We start from the raw sequence: 22,845 nt of genomic DNA on the forward strand, positions 1-22,845 counted from the left end.
AGAGTAAGCCCCCTAGGAAATCCAGGATACGAATTGGATTGGAAAGAGCTAAGTACTCTATAAGAAGTCTTTCATTTTGTAAATCAGTGGTGGTCTGAGATTGTACACTTCAGTGACATGATCTTCTCATATGTATCTTTGATGTATCAGAAGATTGTTTGACTGATGTCCCTGTAAACAAAAATGTGTTCTACAAATACTATTCATAAACATCTCAGTTGTTGTTAGTATAACCTTCACAGAAAGTATAAAGAATGGGATTTCTAAAGGATTTCAAAATAGAACCACACAATCTGTTAGCTTGGAAGTGATAACAGCTTCTTGATACTATTAAATGTGTTTCTCAATACTGATTTATATAATTAAGTCCTAGCATAAAATTGCTCACAGTACGTAAACGGCTACTTCAGAACACACAGTGCCTATTGCACAACCTGCTAACAGCTAGAGGTAGATCATTGTGGATTACATTAATGTACGTTCAGTGCACTTCAATTACACGGCACATATGACATGTTGTACCAGTAAACCAAATTCAAATGAAAGCAATCTGGGAGCACAGGTCTCTTTTATATATCATTTTGAGAGTACACCCTGAACTTCAAAAGGATGAAAGAGACTAAAAAAAGGACAGAGTAGGCATAAGCACAATTTGGAAACAGCAGAAAGAAAATAATTTATTCTATCAGTAATCTGACTTTGAGATCATACAAATAATATTTAAATACAAACTTATCCAAAGTAAATGTGCACGCTGTGACCGGTCGGGTGTATTCACACTGCTCCTAGTAAAACTCCTCGAACATACAAGGGGTAGACAAAAATATGGAAACACCGTACAAAATGCATGACTCAAATTACATGGATTATAAAATCATACTTCAATGAGACATGTAGAGACCGATTTTAAGCAGAAGTAATGTGATACAGATACTGCCGGGCAGAAGCGAACATCTGAGCCAGCAACAAGGTTGCATTGGTCAGGGGTTTGAGTCACTCAGCAACTGTTACCAGCTGGTTCCCAAAACCACCCAGAGCAGGGCAAGAGGTGAAGTAAACACAAATGTGGTGGGAAAGCTCTCAGCCAAGCAGGAGTCAAAAGGGCAGTTCAGTGCTAATGATAATAATCCCATGCATTTCGTACAATGTTTCTATATTTTGTCCACCCCCTTGTACTTGAACATGTACTGCGATTCCTTGTGTCTGATGGGTGCCGAAAAATGTCTTAAGTATTTGCTGGGCTGGTATTTGTCATTATACTATTATTGCTGTATAGGACTGTGTAGCCTGCTGTACTTTCTTGCACACTTGGACACCAGAAAAACATGTATTGCATAGTATAATGGGAGTCTATGGGCATACACACATAAGATGAAGATATCTGTTGAAAGTATTTCCTGACAAATAAGTTAAAAAGATGCTTTGAATGCCATAGGTGGATCATCAAACTGCGTAGTAAATGAAAGTCTTGTATGACTATTATTTCTTTACTACCCATATAACACCAACTTAATCCAGAGCGAGGTGCAGAATTGTAATGGAGATAATTAGAGTTGAGCGAACGTACTCTGCCGAGCTTTATGCTCATTCGAGTATTAGCATACTGGATGGTGCCAGTTCTTCAAAGGAGCATCAAGCCGTGTTCGACCCCGCCCCGAGGGGGAGGGGGAGAGAGACTCGGCACCCGGCGTCCTACATATAAAAATGCTTGTGTCTCCCATTGTAGTCAATGGGGTTGGTTACTCGAGTAGAGCGCTCTAATTTTACGAAAAGCTCGACTCAAATAACACGGACCCGAGCATTTGGGTGCTCGCTCATCTCTAGATATAATACTGCTGTTGGCATATTTTCACATTACCCAAAAATGTATATGACCGACTAGAGCAGATAATAAAATAACGCAAGAGTAGACAACTGGCCATTCTTGGATTCTACTAATTAAGATTGCTAAAGAAAATGCCATGAGCATCCAATATGCCCAGGGAACCCTAGCTATCATAAAATGTTGGATTTTTTATTTACCGTGTAAAAAGGGCATAAAATGTGATTATTAAATTATAGGAAACAAACGTTATAATACAGTTTGCAATAAGTAATTAAAAATGGTCAAAACAGGAACTAAACCTATAGATGCATCCTTTATAAATACTACAACAACTCCATTACAGTGAACACCCTTTGAATACCAGGGAAAACATTCTATTTGTCCCTCTGATAATACTTGACAAGGTATTATTGGTTGGATTGATAAGCCACGTAGTTTTCAACACTTGGATTCTGTTAAGAGTTATGTATAATAATTATGCACTATTATATATCTTTTCTAGTAGAGATCCTAATAATGTATTCAAAAAATAACTACACAACAGGGGAACTTGAGAAAACCAATGTTTTCCTTACCTGTCACCGAGAAGAACTTGTGACTGACGATTGTTCACTTGATTATCAGTTTTATGACGGAACTGCCAGTTTAAAATAGAAAAAAAATGTATAAATAAAAGGCAAACTAGGTATTTGAAAAAAAACAAACAGATTTTTGCACTTGCTGTAAAATGTTTTTCGTTTTGTTCATTGGGGGACACAGCCTAGGACCATGGGTATAGCTACTGCCACTAGGAGGCGGAAACTAAGCAAAGAAAGTGTAAGCTTCTCCTACTGGCTATACCCCTCCTGCAAGCACCAAGCTAGCCAGTTTGTATGCAATTAATAGAATCAGCAAGTAGAATAAAAACAGGTTAAGCAAAATGTAAACCTTAAACAATGCAAAAAATAGCTAAGAACCATGTGTAACTCCAGTGAGAACGCTTCAACAAAAGGCAAGAACATGCTTAAAAAAGTAAACAAGCTTTGATAATGCTTTGTGTAGGTGCTGACCCCCCCAATGAATTAGAGGGGAAAGATTTTACGGCAAGTACAAAAATCAAAATTTTCATGTCTGTTGCATTGGGGTGGGGGACATAGCTTTGGACTGTGGGAACAAAGCAGTCCTTCAAGGGTAGCAGAGCAAACTGAAATACATGCGGTCAGTTTACAGCCATCTGCAAGAGTCTTCGACCAAGAGAGGCATCAGCGGATGCAAAAGTGTACACCCAATAGAATTTAGAGAAGGTGTGCACAGAAGCCCACGTAGCGGCCTTACACACTTGAAGAGCAGAGGCACTGTTACATACCACCCAATAGACACCTACCGCCAAAGCAGAGTGCGCAGTAATATGGAAGGGAGGCTCACTGCCTTTGGCGCAATAGGCCTCCCCTACTGCAGACTTGATCCAAACTTGATAACTTGGGTGGAAGAGGGGTCCCTGTAAGAGAAGATCTTCTCAAAAACGAAGTGGCCACGGAGTGTCAACGAGCAGCTAGACGAGGTTTGTGTACTATGCGTGAGAAGGTCAGTCGGGCACGATGAGAATCACTGGCAGGATCCCCATCCTGACCTCACTGAAAAGTCTAGGTATGAGGAATGAAAGGAAAGGAAAGGGAAGGGAAGGAAAGGTAAGGAAGTGGAATTCAGTCCATGGAATTACTTGGACATTCACTGCTCGAACCTGAGGGTCCTGAGATATAGACACGTAAATGGGAAGTTTGTGGTTGAATCTGGATTACCAAATCTCTTACAGGGCTTGTGGAACACATCATGGTGCAACTCCCATTCTCCCGGGTCGACAGTTCTTCTGCTCACTTAAGTCGACTGTTACACTGTCTATCCCTGGTATGTGAAACGTCGAGAGTGCCGAAGGATCTTCGCTGCTTCTACTATGTCCCTACTTCGAGATTTATATAAGTCACACTGTTGGTTTGTACCCAAATGGGGAGGTCCATTACCTGGGAAACAAAGTGCTGAAATGACAGAAGAATGGCCCAAAGTTCTGAGAGGTTTACCGGAAGGGTCGACTCCTGTACTGTCCAAGTGCGCAACACTGATAGTTTCTGCAGCATACCCCTCAGTTGAGTAAACTAGCGTCTGTTGTGAGAAATTGCCAGTACAGTGTCAGACAGGAACAGCCCCGAATAATCTGTGGCAAGTCCAGCAACCAAAGAAAATTGCGTTGAAGCTGTGGAGGTAGCTGGATATTGTGATCGAGAGAGTTTGTCGATTTGTCCCACAGGGAAAGAATGGCCCACTGGAGATGCCGTGCATGAAACTGCCTGGAAAGCCCCAGGACTTTCATGTAGTAGTGAATGAACACTGGGGACTAGTTCTGCAGGGAGTGCACCTTTGACAGAGATTTCTGCGGCAGGAGCAGAACTCGAATGACAGACCCAGAAAGATCAGATGTTGATATGATGAGAGGCAGGACTTTGGGTGGTTGGTAATCCACCCAAAATGGAAAAAAGTGTCCAGAGTGGTGTGGAGACTGTACAGATTGTCTGACAGAGTTGGAGCTTTTACCAAAATCTTGTCGAGGGAGGGAATGGCCACTATCCCCTTGGAGTGCAGGAGAATCATCACAGGTGATAGAATCTTGGTGAAAACTTAGGGGGCCATCTTCAACCCAAACGATGAAGCCGTGAGCTGGTAATGATCCAAGTGGATGGCAAAACGGAGAAATCGTTGGTGTGCTTGACCTTTGGGGGTCAAGAATATAAGCATCCTTGATGTCTATGGAAAACAGGAATTCCCCTTTTTCCATAGACGATATGACTGACCTCAAGGACCCTATGCGGAAGTGATGGATCTTAACAAAGTGGTTCCATGTTTTAAGGTCCAGAATGGGTCTGACAGTGCCATCCTTCTTGGCACCACAAACAGGTTGGAATAAAATCCCTTGAAACATTATGAGGGAAGCACAGGGACTTATCTCCTGAGAGGACAGAGTTGCTATCACCCAAATCAAAGTGCTGCCCTGTGAAAGAGACACTGGGATTCTGGAAGTGAAGGAGCAACTTGGGAATGCGCTGAAAATTCTATGGCTCAGCCTGAAGAGATGACCTCCTGAACCCAGTCATCAGAGAGCCAAGTCTCCCTGAACAGGGAAAGTAAAGTAATTTCCCCACCCCTGATGGAGCAGGTGGTGGCTGCCCTTAACGCAGAAGATTTTGCGGAAGCAGACATGGAGTATTGGGGTCAGGGGCCGGCTTGCGTTGGTGGTCCTGCAAAGATTTCTTGCGATCTGAGGACCTGTGACTGGAGCGACGAAAGGAACGAAAAGGAGGGCATTTTTTCTGTACAGATCTTGCATGACTGGTTTTATGTTGTGGAAGATGCAAACTCTACCCCTGATGGCTTCAGAAATAATCTCATCAAGTCTGACACCAAAAAGTGAGAGCAAACCAAGGGAAGGTGAGTTAAATGATTGCTTAGAGGCAGCATCTGCAACCAGAGACTTGAGCCACAGTGTTTGGCAAGTGGTTACTGAAGCAGCTGATGTGCTAGCTTGGTGCCTGCAGGAGAGGTATAGTGGGTAGTAGAAGCTAAGACTTTCTTTGCTTAGTGTCTGCCTCCTAGTGGTAGTAGCTATATTTATGGTCCTTGGCTGTACCCCTCCAATAAACAGACAAGAAAACATAACTTATTGTGCAGTTCATAGTAGCAAATATACAAGGATTATTTTAATGCTTTGAAATTATAAAGTTCTAGGTTATAACAGGTTATGACTTTGAAGCTCCTATGCAGTTCAAGAAAAACGGTCATCAATTTGTAGAGCTTTTAGAAAGTTGCTTTAACTAAACACAGAATTTTTAATCAACTAGGCCTTGGGTTTTACTGCAATTTACTGGGAGGTTTAAGGTATCAGGTACAAAGAAAAATGAAAAAGACAAAAGGAAAGTAAAGGTGCCCCAGGGTTACAAACTACAGTATATGGGCCGTCAGCAGAGTGTTTTTTCTGTCATCCCTAACGTCCAATAGCAGCATATTTAGGTCATATAGATATCATGGAGGCTGCTAGCTCCACTTAGGGCTTTCCTTGATTAGTAACAGACGAGAGCCACTGACAGCAAGCAACACTTGCTTGAGCAAGTCCTGTTCTACCCATATATAAACATGGTCAACCATGTATTAGAAAAGACGGTCAGCATGTAATATATTTATAGCTAGCAGCAGTTTTTGCATGTTTATGAAGCTGAACACACTGTAATCAGCTGATTGCCATGATTATTCAATCAGTACATTGAATATTCTTTCTAAATATACTAATAATTCCACTACTAACTCTTGATTTTGTAAAGCCCAAGCTCCAAGTGCTTTTACACACCTTGTTACTGTCATGTCTGTCTCCTGAAATCTGTTGTACTACAAGTTCAGTTGAGCTTTCCTCCTCAGGTGTGGAGGGTTGTGCTGGCTGGCCGTGAGTGTCTCCAGTCAGCCAATCAGTCTAGGTCAGTACACATAAAAACTGTCTTCCGAGGTGTGAGTGTGTTAAGCTATCTCTGTTCTCATTCTCTCTCTGGGTTGTGTGAGCAGGTTCTATGTGGGGTTGCTGTAAGAAAGGTTTGTGTCTTGTGGTTTTGTTTGGTTATATTGCTGGACTCTTTGTTAGTGTAGGGACTAGCGGTATTGCCTGAAGCCCACTAGCTTCCATATTTTGGCCAAAATATCAACAAATACCTGGCATTTATAGCATTAACATCTGCTGCTAGTGTTTGCGTATTGGCTGCTGTATGCTGTGATTATGGTTCTATGTGTCTTCTTATCCTATCCAGTAGTCCGTCGGTGGTGGCATGTGTATGTATCCTAGCCTGCGCTCCTAGGGGCAGCAAGAGCCCAGAGCTGAAGACCGCTGGGCCGCCCCCTATTGTCGTGATGACCTCACTCAGGTAAGTCCTTGGTCATCTTCCTTTGTAGAAGATAGGGAGAGGTCTTAATTAGTGGTTGTTTCACCTGGTGTCCCTTCAATGCCAGTACTTACTAGCCCACATGAATGTAACAGTTACCACTAATATTAGCCTACAGGAGCTTTAGAAAATAGCAGGTACATATTAGGTTTAACTATGTTATTTTGGGCTTTTTTATTCTTATGATTATACAGTAAGCAATTGAGTGGGGGGGGGGGAGAATATTGCATAACTGAAAGTAAAAGATAACTGCATTATGCAGCTTCAGTAGCACAAAATTCTTGAACTGTATATCACATACTAGTTGTAGTCCTATAGCTGATCTACCACTTTTCACAGTTGTGTGAACAGGCAGAAGTAAAAGCAGTTTTTTCTGTCTTTTGCTTTTCAGTGCTTTAAATTAAACATCAAACTTAAAATGTAACTTAACTGCACTTTTAACTAACTTGACATGTCATGGAGAGATATCAAAAATTTTGATCAGTAGGGGTCCTGTTACTGAGAACCGCTTTGATCACTAGAACAAGGAGCCTGCAGTGCTCAGCTCCGTCAGGCAGCTGAAGATGACCTCAGAGGTCTACAGAAGAGGTCTATAGACCTCTATGCATCTGCCTTCAGCTTGTGGGAGGAGCCAGCAAGTAACAAAAACTGCCAAAAAGGGGAGTAGAGCTCAGGTGAGTGCTGCAGTCCCCTCCTTCTGGCAATTAGCAGGGGTCTCAGTAGTTGGATCCCCACTGATCAAAACGTTGACAGGTCTCTATGACATGTCAAAAGCTAGTCAAAAACTGCAGTTACTCTTTAAATGCATTAAACAAGAAAGCATGATTATATTATATATTTAGATGGTACATGGCTACTTCTCTTCAAGAGTGATGAACGCCAAAGGTAAAAGTTGACAAAATAAATTACTGAATTGAGAACAGCATTCTGTTGCACAATTTCATTTCTGGACAAATGAACATAAAAACATTAAAATAGTGTTATACAGAAAACCACACGAAATACTCTTGTATTCCTGGACTGTAAATTTATGGGGCTTGGTCCTGGGCTTAAATTTATGCCGATAGTAAAAATACGGCACAGGATTAAAGCTCCTGCAATGTAGCATGAGTAGGTTAATTCCTCAGCTGTTAGTCACAGCGATTTTTAACTGCTTCTGCCTTCTCTCCTGCAGGCTACATAGCTCTACGTAGTTAATAGAGAAAGTGGAAGTATGCTTCCACGATTCAACCTGGTGATCACCTGATCGCCAAGTGCCCCTGGCCACTGCATAGCTGCAGGGTCTCAGACCCAGATGGGTCCTGCCAGTGACTACTGTCACTACAGGGGGATGCTTTTTTCCTGTAAATGGGACCGCTATAGTGGAAAAGTTAAAGTGGAAAAGTGTGAAATAAAAAAAAAAAGAAAAAAAAAAAAGAGACAAGGATTGACACTCCCTCAGGAGGTCTTATATGAGGTCATGGAGGGGGATAAAAAAAAGGTTATTTATAATATAATATATATATATAATAAACAACTATAAATTAAAACAAAAAGAAAACATTTGAACTTTATGCCTAATAAAACTAAAAAAATGGAAAAAGTGGGGGTAAAAATGCAGCAAAAATTATTTTGGTAGATGAATAAAATAAAATAGGTCCATAAAACCACCATATGGGTAAAATCCCTATAAAGTGTCTGGTCCTTTTGGGCTGAAACACCCAGGCCCTTAAGGGTTAAAAGAGAAGTGTACCTTGCTACATTTAGAGTTGAAATATAGTTTACTTACAATCCCCATTGCATAACTAATTTAAGAGTTTTCCTCTCTTACTCAGACATTCTTGTGACACATCCAACCTGATGTCGTGACACACAAATGTGTCCAGAAAAACTAGTTACAAGTCAATATCTTACATGCTACCCTGTCCAACTTGCCTTAATTCCTAAATTAAATGCAGTGCTTACAGTGCCATCCAGTGGAAGACTTCAGTAATGTTAACCAGACAAATATAAGTAGATGTGTGCATTCTGAAACAGAACGTATGTTCATCTTCCAACATAAATGATTTTTTTCTGCAGTCTTTCTAGTCTATACCCATACTTTTCGAACATTGAATTGGAATGCAATGATTTCCTCATTATCTATTCTCCAAAACTGGGTAACAAACAAGGAGACCAACCCAATGGCTCATTAAATGCTATTCATTGAAGATACAATATTAACTAAACACAAAAACAAATTCATGGAGCTAATAGACAAGTCACATTTTTTAAACTGGGACAATAAAACAAAAGGAAACCTTTGCTATATAGCATAATTATTAGAGATGAGCGAACGTACTCATAATGAGTACTTACGCACCCGAGTACCGCCATTTTCGAGTACTTCTGTACTCGCGCGTAAAGATTCGGGGGGCGCCGGGGGGCGGGGAGAGGCGCGGCGGTGCGGGGGGTAGCAGCGGGGAACAGGGGGGAGCCCTCTCTCTCTTCCTCTCCCCCCCACTCCCCGCCGCAACCCCCCGCGCCGCCACGGCGCCCCCCGAATTTTTTCGCCCGAGTACGGAAGTACTCGAAAATCGCGGTACTCGGGCGAAAAAGGGGCGGGGCCGAGCACGTTCGCTCATCTCTAATAATTATATAATATTGTATTGCAGTGAAAATGGATGACAACGTTTGTCTTATAGAGAAAATGTCACTAATCAAAAGGCAACTTTAAATTGAAGCACATTCAAACACTTCCGTTTGTCTTTTTATAGAAGGCAATGTTGTACTGATAAAAAACAAAGTGAGCATTACTAAGTGATAAGAGAGTGAAACAGCATTACTGCAACTGCCCAGTAGAGGAGACTCTGAAGCAGCCGCTCACCACACCAGGGATTCCTCCAGGGATACCCAGTGCAGCAGAGAGAGAAGCAAGACTGAGTACATGTGACCACTTACTGGGGTGGACACAGAAAGGCTCTTTAAAAGAAACAGTTGGTGGCGCTATTCTAACATTAGTCCTGGAATCTGGAGATAGAAACATTTTTTAAGAAATGTAAACAAAATAAGGTTTATCTTTATGGGCTGGATTTAACTATCAAAGGGTAGGGTTTAATTAAATTTAAGTACATAAAAGAGATAACTTAGTTATTTTTTACGCTGGATCTATTTATTCTTTTATCCTCTTGGAAGATGGGAATGGAAAAAAAAATGTCTCAGGAGTGAAGAGGCTAAATTTGTCATCCTCTAAGTTTGAGATGATTAGTTTGTCGTTTTCTGCTTATGCATTCCCTTTACGAAATACTCTGGTATCTGACTATTGCACATTATTAGGTATATCTTTCAGGAGAACTATTCTATTCTTACAAATGAAATTAACAATAATGCAAAATGCATGGTCTTGTAGAACACACTTACATAGTCATCAGTGGCATCTTTCACGGCAGTAATGGTCAGTACAAGAACTAAAGGCACAATGGTGGTAAACCATGACAAGGAAGAGATTTCAGGGATCAGCTGCAATGAAGAACGAATGACATACTATTAGAAGAACTAGTTATTTTCCCGTAGCGTGAACACATCATGAACAATACATGCATTACTTAGCCCTCAACTATTTTACATTAAACTCTACAGATATGTCTGTAATAGAGTTTGTACTCTGATGCTTTTTTAGTAGTAATCATAAAATTGTGGATTAAAGTACAACGGCTTTTAAAACAGTAGTTTGTTTTCTGCCATGGCTTTGCATAGCCACAGCATTTTTTAAAAATTGTGATTTTATAATAAGGCAAAAAAAGGCCACAAAATAGTCAGGTCTTCAGGCATTCTAGTAAAAGAATTTAGCCAACTTATAGTTATGACAATTCAAAGAGTCATTGCACTTTGATCATAATTACAAAACTTGGCTTACGCTTCCCTGACTATATCCCTATTAATTTTACGACTGATAATCTTACTAAATAATTGTATACATAGAATAACACAATAATAAAAATCTGTCCCTGCAATCATGATGTGCAAAAAATTCTAACATGCACCCCATCCAAACTCTGCAGAACCGAGTTTTTATTTTACAACAAAGACATGTCTGTACGTGACGGTCAACTTTGCAAGATGCTCAGGAAGTCCTATTTTTGAACAGCTGCCCCACCACAAGCCCCGTGATCGGTGCTGGATGGCAAATTAGGGTTGACGTGCGAATCAAAAACCTGTACTCAATCCAGACTGCTATTCTTGAGACATCTTTTTATTACAGTGCTTTAATTAAAATTCTTTTCATAGATAGTGACATAGCTATTTCACTTACTGTAGTATCTATTGTGAACACTTACTATCCTTCATATCTTTTTATTACTTCATCTAGCCGAAGTCCAGCATATCATTGTCTACATTACATTCCTATTCTGGCTACACTATGAAAGTGGACACAGATCACTGTGCAAAGGGGCTCCTGTTCTCCAGTAGCCGATTTGCAGACACAGTGAGCTCCTTGTCGAGCATCTATCATATTTCATCCTAGAAAGATAATAAAGGGAAATTTTAAGATTCCCTTCTATGATAAACTTTATGAACAGCTTTGTAATTAATGTGCTCCACAAATACTGTTTCTCTACGGTTTAAGAATGTAAAATATGCCCCTACTGGATTTGTCCTCACAACAGGAACACAGTCCTATAAACTAAATATAGGATATCAACAGATCTAAAAAGGTAAGAGCATGGGCCCTTGACAGGTGAAAACGATAACCGGGCAGTATGCTCCTGTTTTTATCCCTTATGCTAAACAACACTTAAAGGAGTTGTCTCGTGAAATCAAGTGGGGTTTAGCACTTTTGTATGGCCATATTAATGCACTTTGTAATATACATTGTGCATTAATTATGAGCCATACAGAAGTTATTCACTTACCTGCTCCGTTGCTAGCGTCCCCGTCGCCATGGATCCGTCTAATTTTGCTGTCTTCTGGTGTTTTTAGACGCGCTTGCGCTGTGCGGTCTTCTCCGTGGTGAATGGGGCCGCTCGTGCCGGAGAGCTGGTCCCGCGTCGTCATCGTAGCTCCGCCCCGTCACGTGTGCCGATTCCAGCCAATCAGGAGGCTGGAATCGGCAATGGACCGCACAGAGCCCACGTTGCACCATGGGAGAAGACCCGCGGTGCATCGTGGGTGAAGATCCCGGCGGCCATCTTGGTAAGGTAAGAAAGAAGTCGCCGCAGAGCGGGGATTCGGGTAAGTAATATATATATATTTTTTTTTAACCCATCCCTTGGGTTTGTCTCGCGCCGAACGGGGGGCCTATTGAAAAAAAAAAAAAAAACGTTTCGGCGTGAGACAACCCCTTTAAGTCACCATCTAACAGGTACCTTTACACATGTCAACTATTGATCTATAAATGGCTTGAAAGAGCAAATCATAGAATGGTAGAGTTGGAAAGGACCTCCAGGGTCATCGGATCCAACCCCCTGCTCAGTGCAGGATCACTAAATCATCCCAGACAGATATTTATCCAGCCTATATTTGAACACTTCCATTGAAGGAGAACTCACCACCTCTCATGGTAACCTGTTCCACTCATTGATCACCCACACTGTCAGAAAGTTTTTTTTTAATATCTAATTTGTGTCTCCTCCCTTTCAGTTTCATCCCATTGCTTCTAGTCTTTCCTTGTACAAATGAGAATAGGGCTGATCCCTTTGCACTGTGACAGCCCTTCAGATATTCGTAGACAGCTATTAAGTCTCCTCTCAGCCTTCTTTTTTGCAAGCTAAACATTCCCAGATCCTTTAACCGTTCTTCATAGGACATGATTTGCAGACAGCTCACCATCTTGGTATCTCTTCTCTGAACCTGCTCCAGTTTATCTATATCTTTTTTTAAAGTGGGGTGCCCAGAACTGGACACAGTATTCCAGATGAGGTCTAACTAAGGAAGAGTAGAGGGGGATAATGACCTCACGTGATCTAGACTCTATGCTTCTCTTAATACATCCCAGAATTAGGTTTGCCTTTTTGGATGCTGCATCACATAGTTGACTTATGTTCAGTCTATGATCTATTAGTATACCCAAGTCTTTCACATGTGCTGCTGCTTAGCCCAATTCCTCCCATTCTGTATGTGCCTTTTTCATTTTTCTTGCCCAGATGTAGGACTTTGCATTTCTCCTTGTTAAATACCATTCTGTTAGTTGCCGCCCACTGTTCAAGCTTTTCTAGATCTTTTTGAATACTCTCTCTCTTCCCTAGTGTTAGCTATCCCTCCTAGCTTTGTGTCATCAGCAAATTTGATCAGTTTCCCATGAATTCCCTTCTCCAGATCATTTATAAATATGTTGAACACTGGGCCTAGGACAGAGCCTTGTGGTTCCCCACTTGATACATTCTTCCACTTGGATGTGCAGCCATTTATGACCATTTTGAGTACGATCACTCAGCCAGTTCTGAATCCATCTAACAGTTGACAAACAATAGCCGTTCTGTATAGACACTGCCACCAACAGAGTGATGAGCAATAATTTGCTCACTAGTGTTTCTAAAGACACAGTTGTTCATACTTGAATGACTTGCAAACAAATTTGCATGGAGATCCCACTACGTACAATATGTCGGCAAAGAAGTTATGAACAAATCATTGCTCTGTGTACAAGCAAATGAACGACTGCCATTCATATACTTCAGCGACTTTTCTGAGAGACTATTGGAATGATAGTTGATCAGTATAAAAGGTACCTTTAAAACAAGCTTGTGGAGAATACTGAAACTCAAGGACAATTTACACACAACGATTATCGCTCAAAACTCGTTCAAACGTTGTCTTTTGAGCGATAATTGTTGCGTGTAAATGCTACATCGTTAGCTTTTTGGCAGAACGATGATTTTTAGTTCAGCATAAAAACAATCGTTCGGCCAACCAGGTGATAGTAAGGACCACATGCTGTGAATCTCCACGGGAGCAGTGATAACATTGTTTCTAGCTGTTGTCCCACAGGAGAACAATGGAGCTGTATGCAGATAGCAGAGCACCCACTATTATCTGCATACAGTGAAGGAAGCTACATTTAAATGCAAATGAAGCTAATAAAATACTAATAGGCATTAGTGCCCATTAGTATGTATGCAAAAGGATCGCTCAAAACTGTCACTCTAAAGGCCCTTTTACACACAAAGATGATTGCTCAAAAGATGGCTTTTGAGCGATCATTTTGCATAAACTACTAATTGGTACTAATGCCAATTAGTAGCTTATTAATGCGTGTGAGCTGCTGGGAGCTATATTCAGAAAACAGCGAGTGGTCTGTTCTCTGAATTCATTCCCTTTGTTCTTCTGCGAAGCTGACAGCTGAGACATTGTCATCAGCGTTCGCCGGGGAGAACACAGTGTAGTCCCTGCTATCAACTCCTCTGACGAAAAATGGATTTTATGCCAAACATAAAATCATTGTTCGGTAGAAAAGTGAAAGATGGGCACATTTACACACAACGATTATCGCTCAAAAGATGGCTTTTGAGTGAATTTTAAGCGATAATCATTGCGTGTAAAAGAGCCTCAACTTTCTTTTGAGCAAATTTTGAGCGATTATCTTTGCATGTAAATGGGGTTTTAGGAAACGCGCAAAGTGAGTAATGAGGATCTTCTTCACCTAAAACAGCATATTAATATTAAAAGTATAATAGGGCAAAGAATATTCTAAAAGTATACCCATTATGTTTACAAGCCACTAGATAAATCTGAAAATGAGATTTAATATGGGCTGCACATACCTGTAATATGAGGAGGAAAAGAAAATATGCATTGGCAACCCGCTGGAACTGTTCAAATAAATTGATAGGCAAGAACGTGATGACATTGTACTTGGATGTCTTGATGCCATTGTTCTGAAAACACATGAACAAGCTGGTTAGTTCATCACAGAATCTGGTATAGTCTACTTTCTTCTTCACTGTATCATAGTTCTCTCTAGTTCACAAATTCCTAACATTTTATCTGCACACCATAGAATCGTATGAAGATCACGATTAATCATTCTTTCAACACCACAAACATATCGGATTCATTAGATTAATGTTACATTTTGTAAACACAAACAATGAAACTGAACACAATGCAAGATGAAATGACTTGTAGGAATCAATAGATGACTCTAGTGTGCACAATCCCATAGGACAGTGGAAGCAAATATTTCTTAAGCTGCCAATAAACATCTCGGTGATTTTGCCTTAGTTTGCCATTTTCAGTATGATACTTAGAATCCTTTGTTATTACCAATTGATTTCCCTAGTATTCTTGCGGTCTCTACCTCGTAATCAAGCATTAATGTCAATAAATATAATACACACACAACGTAGAAGTACAATACCAGAAGAGATGGCCTTTAAGGGGTTTGAGAGCATGCTTTCTGAAAAAAGATTTGGCAGATAAAGGGTGCAGCCCGCTCATTAATCAGAGAATATCTGTCTGGGTGTGGCAGGAGAAAAGCTCAGGTCTTGCTGAACTCAGTGCCCCTTTCTGTGAGAGTGGTCACAACCACACGCCTTCAGTCTCCTCTATCTGAGTGTCATCTGTTTTAGTTGATTTGTGAAGCAGCAGTCAATTTGCGGTTCCATCAATTAGAGCTGGAAAGCCATTGTGATACTGCCCTGTAATCCTCAGAAGAAGAGTTTCTGCCGCTCAAGTTCCTCGGCCGTCCCGATTCCTGATGTAACGGTCTGGTTCGGAGCTTTAGTATTGCAACCAACGCAAGCAGAGCATGGTCAGGGGAAGCCAGAGGTTGGTACAAGGTTAGCATCCATTGCAGTACAGAGGAGAAGGCAGGTGGTGGAGCATAAATAAGCACACAATGAGGAAGTGGAAGGACCAGGCTTTTATAGGACGTCCAATCTTGGAGTACAGGGTGGAGCCAAAACAGGAAACTGAGATTCGGAGCAGGAAACACGGACAAGGTCAAGCAGGAGAGCTAGGGTGGATAGCTCGGCAGGTAGAGCCACTGCCTAGAGTACAGGAGCTGGGTTCAAGTCCTGACACCGGCAGCCTGTCAGTCACTGTTGCAGACTTGGTAAAGTATAAAGAGTCAACAATGTCATGTTGCGGGGAAAGAGGGGTTGGACCAGACTAGGTTGTATAAGCGAACAGAAATGCACAGTATACTTGTCTAACATGTGCAACATGCTTGTGAGCAAAATTAGCGTAATTGTTTATGTATACAAAAAAATAAAATATTTGTATGTATTAAGTATGGCATGTACATGTTGTGGCGATCTGGGGGTTATTCGCTATAGTTTGTACCACTCCATAAAGACTCAGGAGACCAGATCACTTGAACAGTCTGGCTTTGCCAGCTTTATTTCCACAGTAAAAAGGAACAGCTAAAACATATAACATCTTCAGGGTTCGCAACCCGCAGGGTCCCTGGCACTATTCCTCACCCGGGGTGTAAGACAGCGAAAGATGACCTCCAGACATGTGAAGGGCCCAGTCTGGTCCCTGCTGGATCTAAAGCTCCTAGTTCCTGATGCAACCTCTGCAGCCTCTGCCTCTGGCTTTCAGCAGGGAACTGAATGTGTCTGGAGGTATTATCTTCTTCAGACATACCCATACAGCTGTCCCTGCTTATTAGCACACAGAAGAGCTGCAGACCTTTCTGTCAACTGCCTTGCCACAATGTGTACGTAATATATGTGTGTGTGTGTGTTAAGCTGCCTCACCCATTGTTTTCAATGGGACCTTGAAGACATCGCATGGTACTTGAATAACATGCAAAAAAGCATGCAGGGGAGATGTGATGTTTCCTACTGAAGTCAATGGGAAACACTTGTGATCCAAATACAGTTCAATTAGTGAGAGAGGGTTCAACAGGATGGACTTAATGAGTCGCCAATGACATTGGCATTAAAGGCAGGAGAAAAATGAGAGCAATATAAAAATTGGCACATGGTCAGACTCCGTTATCTGGCCTATATCTGCCTTTGCAACATCCAGAAAGCAGGGATATTTCCAAAGAAGTGGCCTATATGAAAATAGGAATTGTGTAAATTTAGGGGGAAAAAAACATCGAGCCATCGGATTATCTTCTCGCCATAAATCATACAATGATTGGGTATGAATTAAACTATGAAAGGTTCTAGGCAGACATGCAGTGGTCAGATTTAGAAAAAGGCGTATTAAAGTATGCTGCCAGAATCACAGCAGAGCCGTGAGATTGGGAGAGTTTTTGGAGGATCCGTTGTTTTAAGAAAAGAAAGAAAAAAAACAAAACTTGTTGAGTATTAAAGTTACAGAGGTGAGAGAGAAAAAAAATGTACAAAGACATAGCTCTCAGAAAAGGAAGCCAAATACGCATCACCTGAAACACTGCAGGTCAGGCGCAATCACCATATACCCTAGTAGCATGCAGAAAGCCAGATTGCAATATGGGAGAGCTAAATGTTCAGTGTAGACTAATGTGCAACCACTCATCTCAACCCAGATTGGGGGAGGGGGGACTGCAGACAACATAGTCCGTACATATGAACCGATACCGATGATTCCAGGCATAGATAAGTGCGCCGCACTGGCATGAAATTCTGGGCTCCCCTAGCATCTGTAAGAAAAAAATTTAAGCTGACTCTTTTTTAAATTAAGCTGGAAATGTGGTAACTTTTATAATTCTTGTAAACAATGACATATTTGATGTATTGCTGTGAAGTGCCTGTAGGTCTTCAGGAGCTGAGAAATTCACCAGAATAGTGACTATGACTAGTATAATACATGGTACAGATATCAGCTTTGTATCATCTTTTGGGTAGATGCTACAGTGGTCCCAAACCCTGGCCCAAATTTCCTTCCACGGAGAATGACGGATTTTGAGGCACCCTTCTAGCAAAATTTTCAAGCTAACTTTGGAACCAGAAAGGTTCATGATAGGACCATTACATTTTGCATAAAAAGTTGTGCAGAACCTCCAATTTATAGCTTTTAGGATGACGTAGTTCCAAATTTATTATTAGCTAAAAAAATGCCATTTTACTCATTATTGTGTGCGCACTTACAGATGCCCCCCTAAACAGGGGAGGTCCAACTCAGGAACCATTAGCTGTAGGAACATAAGCCTTTGGGAAATTTCTTTCGATACCATGGGCGTGTAATGCACATATTTTGAACAAAATCTGAGATTTGAAGGTGGGGAGCATTAGACCACATGACATGGAATCGCTTTACAGTAGACTTTAGAAACTGCAAAAATCTGTGTTCATGTATCCATTAGCAAAACACTGAAGTAGTATGGGGTTCGTAAAAGAACACCACTAAGAAAGCTGTTGCGCAATAAAAATATATGCCTGAGACCACCTCGATCTTTCACAATACTTTAGCAAAAACATTCTATGGACAAAAGTAGAATATTTTAGCACAAATGCAAAACAATATTTGGAGGAAAATGAACACTGCACACCAACACCAAAACCTCATCCCAACTATACGGCATGGTGGGGGAAGTATCATGATGTGGGGCCGCTATCCTGCCTCAGGGCCTGGAGAATTTATGATCTTTGAGGGAGTAATGAATTCTAAGGCGTATCAAAACACTTTACACACGAGAATGCAAGTGCAGGAGTCCATGGAGATGCAACTAGACAATGACAATACATACATAGTAACATATGACAATGACCCAAAGCAAACAAGTAAATGAACTAAAGAAAGGTTGAAAGAGAAAACAGTGTTTTTCGAATGTTCAAATCCGAGTCCTAACCATAGCCCCTTTGAACACTTATTTCATAATGGTACGTCGTAGGTCGTGCAGGATGGGTTTAGAGGGGACTCAGGAGCAGAGCCTGCTCCATATCGGAGAGCGGTTAACTGTTACATACAGTTGACAGCAGTCCGCAATTGCCATAACCAGTGATGGCTCCAGTCGTGGCCGTTTAATTGCAGCATGTAAGCAGTTGACTGGAGAGAGGGTCCCCGTTTGGTGGTGCGCTCCTGAAAGTTCCCGGGTTTGTCATGTATTTCATTTTAATCCTGTACAGTTGAAAAATAATGATGTGCGTCAGACATAACCCTTGCTATAATTTCTTGTCCACTAGGTTACCAAACTTTATTTTATAGTCTCTTAAAAGAAGCTGAAAAATGAGGAGTTCTGAGAAATGAAGTGCAACAATAACAGTAAATTGAAAATAAATAGCTTGTACTCAAACTTCAGTTTCCAAAGCAGGTATGACATGGCAGTTTTGACAAACAATACTATTTTATTGTCCATCCTAGGGTTCATTCACATAGCTGTATGTTGAATGCATAATAGGGAATGAATAGTTTGCACAGAAAAAAATATGTTATTATATATACAGTAAACCCTTGAGTAACATTGCTCTTAAGTAACGCTGTTTTCAACTTAAGTCAATGTGTCAGGGCAGCGGCAGTCCCTCAAATAAAGTTCCATTCCTCAGATAAGGGCGCCGACTGCTCCATGACCCCGGGCGCCGCTCAGTGAGCTGGCGCGCAGCTGATGCCGGTCATTTCCTGCTACTCCTGCATCAGCGTGCACCTACTCCTCCCCTCTCCACAGTGCACAGTGCCGGCTGTACGTTGCTGTGTCTGCCTGCCTTCTGACACAGTACAGCAGCTGAATCCCCAAAGTGTCGGCTGAACGCTGCCTGCCTCCTGAATCCACATTGTATTGCAAAATGTAAGTACTGTACAGATGAGTACAGTAAAGAAACGTTTGCAAATAAATACTGCAGTCCTATGTCAAACCACAGATAACAGTGATACATACTACTATAACGATGTCCCTGCAGTCCTAGGTCAAACCACAGATAACACAGTGATACGTACTGCTATAATGTTGTCCCTGCAGTCCTATGTCAAAGCACTGGATGCTAAATGTCCAAAAACCTGTTAAATGTTAATTTATTCTTTACAGTTGTGTTTTATATTCATTCAGTATTGTTATTGTTTTGGGTATTAAAGACCAGAGTTATTCTTTATTAAATGCGATTTGGTGTGTTTTTTGGAACATCTAGAGCCAATTAATTGGATTTACATTAATTCCTATGGAAATAATGTCCTCAACTAACATTGATTTCTACTAAAGTCCATTGCTTCGGGCCGGATTAATGACGTTTGTTGAGGTTCTACTGTATTTATATATGGACCCTCATTCCTTAACTTGGACATGGTTTTCGATAAGGAATATATTTTCCCCAGTGTGTTGCAGGGCTATGGAGTTAAAAGTTATGGAGTCTGAGTCAGTTTTTGCACCAACTCAAAAATATTAAATATTATACATTAATAGATTTAGCCTGATAATACCATTTTACTGCAGCAAGTTGATTATTCATTTTATATGAGTCATTTATGAACACGTCGGAGTTGGAGCCACACAGTTGAAAAACAGAGGAGTCAGAGTCAAAAGCTTGGCATACAGACTCCTCTGCCCTGGTGTGTTGTGCTCTATGGCTCTGTATAACATACCATATTATGGTCCAAAAGGTACGCTCGTGTGAGCATTAAGTCTAAGACAGAAGTCCTGAAAAACGTTTGTTTGGATCTCTAGAAGCACACCTCAGGGTAGGTTCACATATAACCAATTTGCAGCATTCATGTTGCACAGCAAATCTGCAAGAACCCAGAAGGAAATTTAATGTGACAAATCCACACTAAATTGTGTGGGTTTGCTGCAGCAGATTCCAAAACTGATAGACTGGAATGAAAAAAAGAAACAGAATACTGATCAATCTTCTGTTGCTCTCATGCATATGCTGCCTGATCCACCAGTAATTCTCTGTTCTTCCAGCTCTAGAGATGATGTACTGAAACATGTAGTCACTGCGGTCTGACTGGCAGCAGCAATACATGGTCTCTGGAGGCCAGTGAAAAGAGAACAGGTGACAGATGAAAAGCATGGGCACAGGAACGACAGAAGAGCGGTCAGATAAATGTACTGACGGTTTTTCTTTTATACTGCTTTTTTATTTCAATTCTCTGCACTTGTGGATCTTGCTGCAGATCTATAGGTAATGCACAACACTAGAATTTGACTGCACATCTCTTCCCCTGTGGCGACAGCTGAGAAAAGTCGGCAACAAATCTGTGCTCCTTCCACAGAAGAAATAGAAGGCTGCAGATATGAAGATCCGCACCACAGATCTCTGCATGGAAAAATTCTGTGGCATGCGGATGGGATTTCATTCACATGACGGCTAGTTTAAACTGCTGTAGACTTTCCATACAAAAAAAAAAGCCATAGAAAATCTGCAGAATTGCAATCCAGTGTACTCTAAAAAGTAACTCTTAAATATAAGCAAATTCTGGTTGAAAATTTTTGTAGTTACTGGGACAGATCACAAAACATCCTGTAGGGGGCTCCCAAGAGTCACACAAGTTTTCGAGTCAATGCAAACAGAAAGTTGTGTAGCAGAAGTATACTGGAGAACAAAAATGTAAATCACGACTACTTTTCATTATACTATTAATTAAGGAAATATGATGCACATCAAAGTATATTTATTTCCCAGTAGCTAGTGTATAAACTATGAATGTCAGTACAATTCACAAGAGCTCAGCAATATTAAAAGAAATACCTTATGGTTTTGCTACAATTACAATAAAGGGATTTAAATATACCATTAGGGTGGTTTCACACGGGAAAGAAAATCGCGTGATTTTCGCCTGAGTGTCAGTAAAAAAAGCCGTTTATGAAACCAATGATTTACAACGGTTTCCTTCCCATTAGCGATGTTTTCACTGGTGCAATCTTGAGAGATCAAAAATAAATGCTCTATCTTTCTGCGATGTGTGATTTTTTAATCTCACGTTTCCCTATGGAGGTTTCTTTTTATCGTATCACAGCGCACAAAACATGAATTGCGATGTGATGCGATTTTAACCTTAGAAAGTCTTTTTGACTTTTGTGATAACATTTTTTTTTTAATCGCGGGCGGCAGTGATGCAATGCGAGAACGCAGCCAAAGCGTTGTCAAAAATGCATGACAACGCTGTCGAAACCGCAATAAATGCAGCGTTCTGCAGACGCCTGTGTGAGGGAGGCCTCAGGGTACAATCCCAATAGTGGTAACCATGTATGGTTGTAACCGTGCCCACCAGTGGCAGTAAGGTTTTGCTGATAAGAAGGTAGTATTATATGCAAGTTCTGCATCTGTTGGCCTCCTCCAAGCAGCAGGGTTTTTGGCCTCATATGGTTTATCGCATTGTGGGACCATTCCTTTAGGCTGCCTGTCCATGGGCGTAGCGATATACCGTGGCGGAGATCCGCCACAGGAGCCGCCATTAAGAAGTAGAAGCCAGCTGACGGTTCTCCGCACTGAGCCTATATGACAGATAGGCTCACCGCGACAAATCGTGGCATGCTGCGATTTGCTGCCCGCGAGCAGAGAATCGCTATAATTCTTCACTCGTGGACAGGGGGGCTGCACTTTCCATAGCAACACTATGGAAAGTGTTCACTGCGTTCCCCGCGGCCGGATTATCTCTGCAGGGAATACAATGAAAATTCGCCCGTGGACAGGCACCCTTACTGCACTGCAATTAATTCAATATTCTCAAGTGTTATTTAGCACAAATGCTGTGATTGAGGCCATATCCACAGCCCTCCCTCTCCAACTGCGGATAACACACTGCGGTGCAAGATTGCACTGTAAACAGGATGAACGCTCCCAGCTGTGCTCGCTGGAGCAAAACTGCTATGATTGATCCCCACCGGCAAGTAGTGGCTGGCTGCTAACTAGGTTATGTTTGTATGAGAAATTAAAGGGGTTGTCCAGGTGCGATACAATTTTGTAAAAACGGATCCAAATCTGTCCAAGTCTAAGGATACGTTCTCACGTAGCAGAAAATGGCATGGTGTGAAATCTGCTGAGGAGCCCTACAAAAACTTTCAATTGAAAAGGTGAAATCTACTGCAGATGTTTAAACGTTTTTGTCATAGTTTTGTTACGGAATTCCGCAGTGTAAAATTTGTCCCATTTCTCGCTATGCGTGAACATACCCTTTTAGGATCGGAAGAAGTTGTGTAATTAGGATTAGACACCTCAGTACCAAATTGCTATATTGTTGCGTCAAGGGAGCTGGCTGTTTATGAGAGAGACGTGCCGTTACCTTGAGACCAAACACATGTCATAC

The 22,845-nt window shown here is 41.3% G+C and overlaps 1 protein-coding gene across 1 annotated transcript in view; it reads right to left on the reverse strand.

Annotated features, from left to right (window-relative positions):
* Nucleotides 1-22,845, reverse strand: part of ATP8B4 (ATPase phospholipid transporting 8B4 (putative)) — a 211,453-nt gene that overhangs the window by 146,958 nt on the left and 41,650 nt on the right. Inside the window, exons 5-7 of the mRNA XM_066592633.1 lie at nucleotides 14,493-14,606; nucleotides 10,153-10,251; nucleotides 2,401-2,462 (exon numbers count right to left, since the gene is read on the reverse strand). Of these exons, the coding sequence (XP_066448730.1) occupies nucleotides 2,401-2,462; nucleotides 10,153-10,251; nucleotides 14,493-14,606 (275 nt within the window). The remainder of the gene's footprint in view (nucleotides 1-2,400; nucleotides 2,463-10,152; nucleotides 10,252-14,492; nucleotides 14,607-22,845) is intronic.

Source organism: Eleutherodactylus coqui, chromosome 2 (genome assembly GCF_035609145.1).
Source record: "Eleutherodactylus coqui strain aEleCoq1 chromosome 2, aEleCoq1.hap1, whole genome shotgun sequence".
Lineage (NCBI taxonomy): Eukaryota > Metazoa > Chordata > Amphibia > Anura > Eleutherodactylidae > Eleutherodactylus > Eleutherodactylus coqui.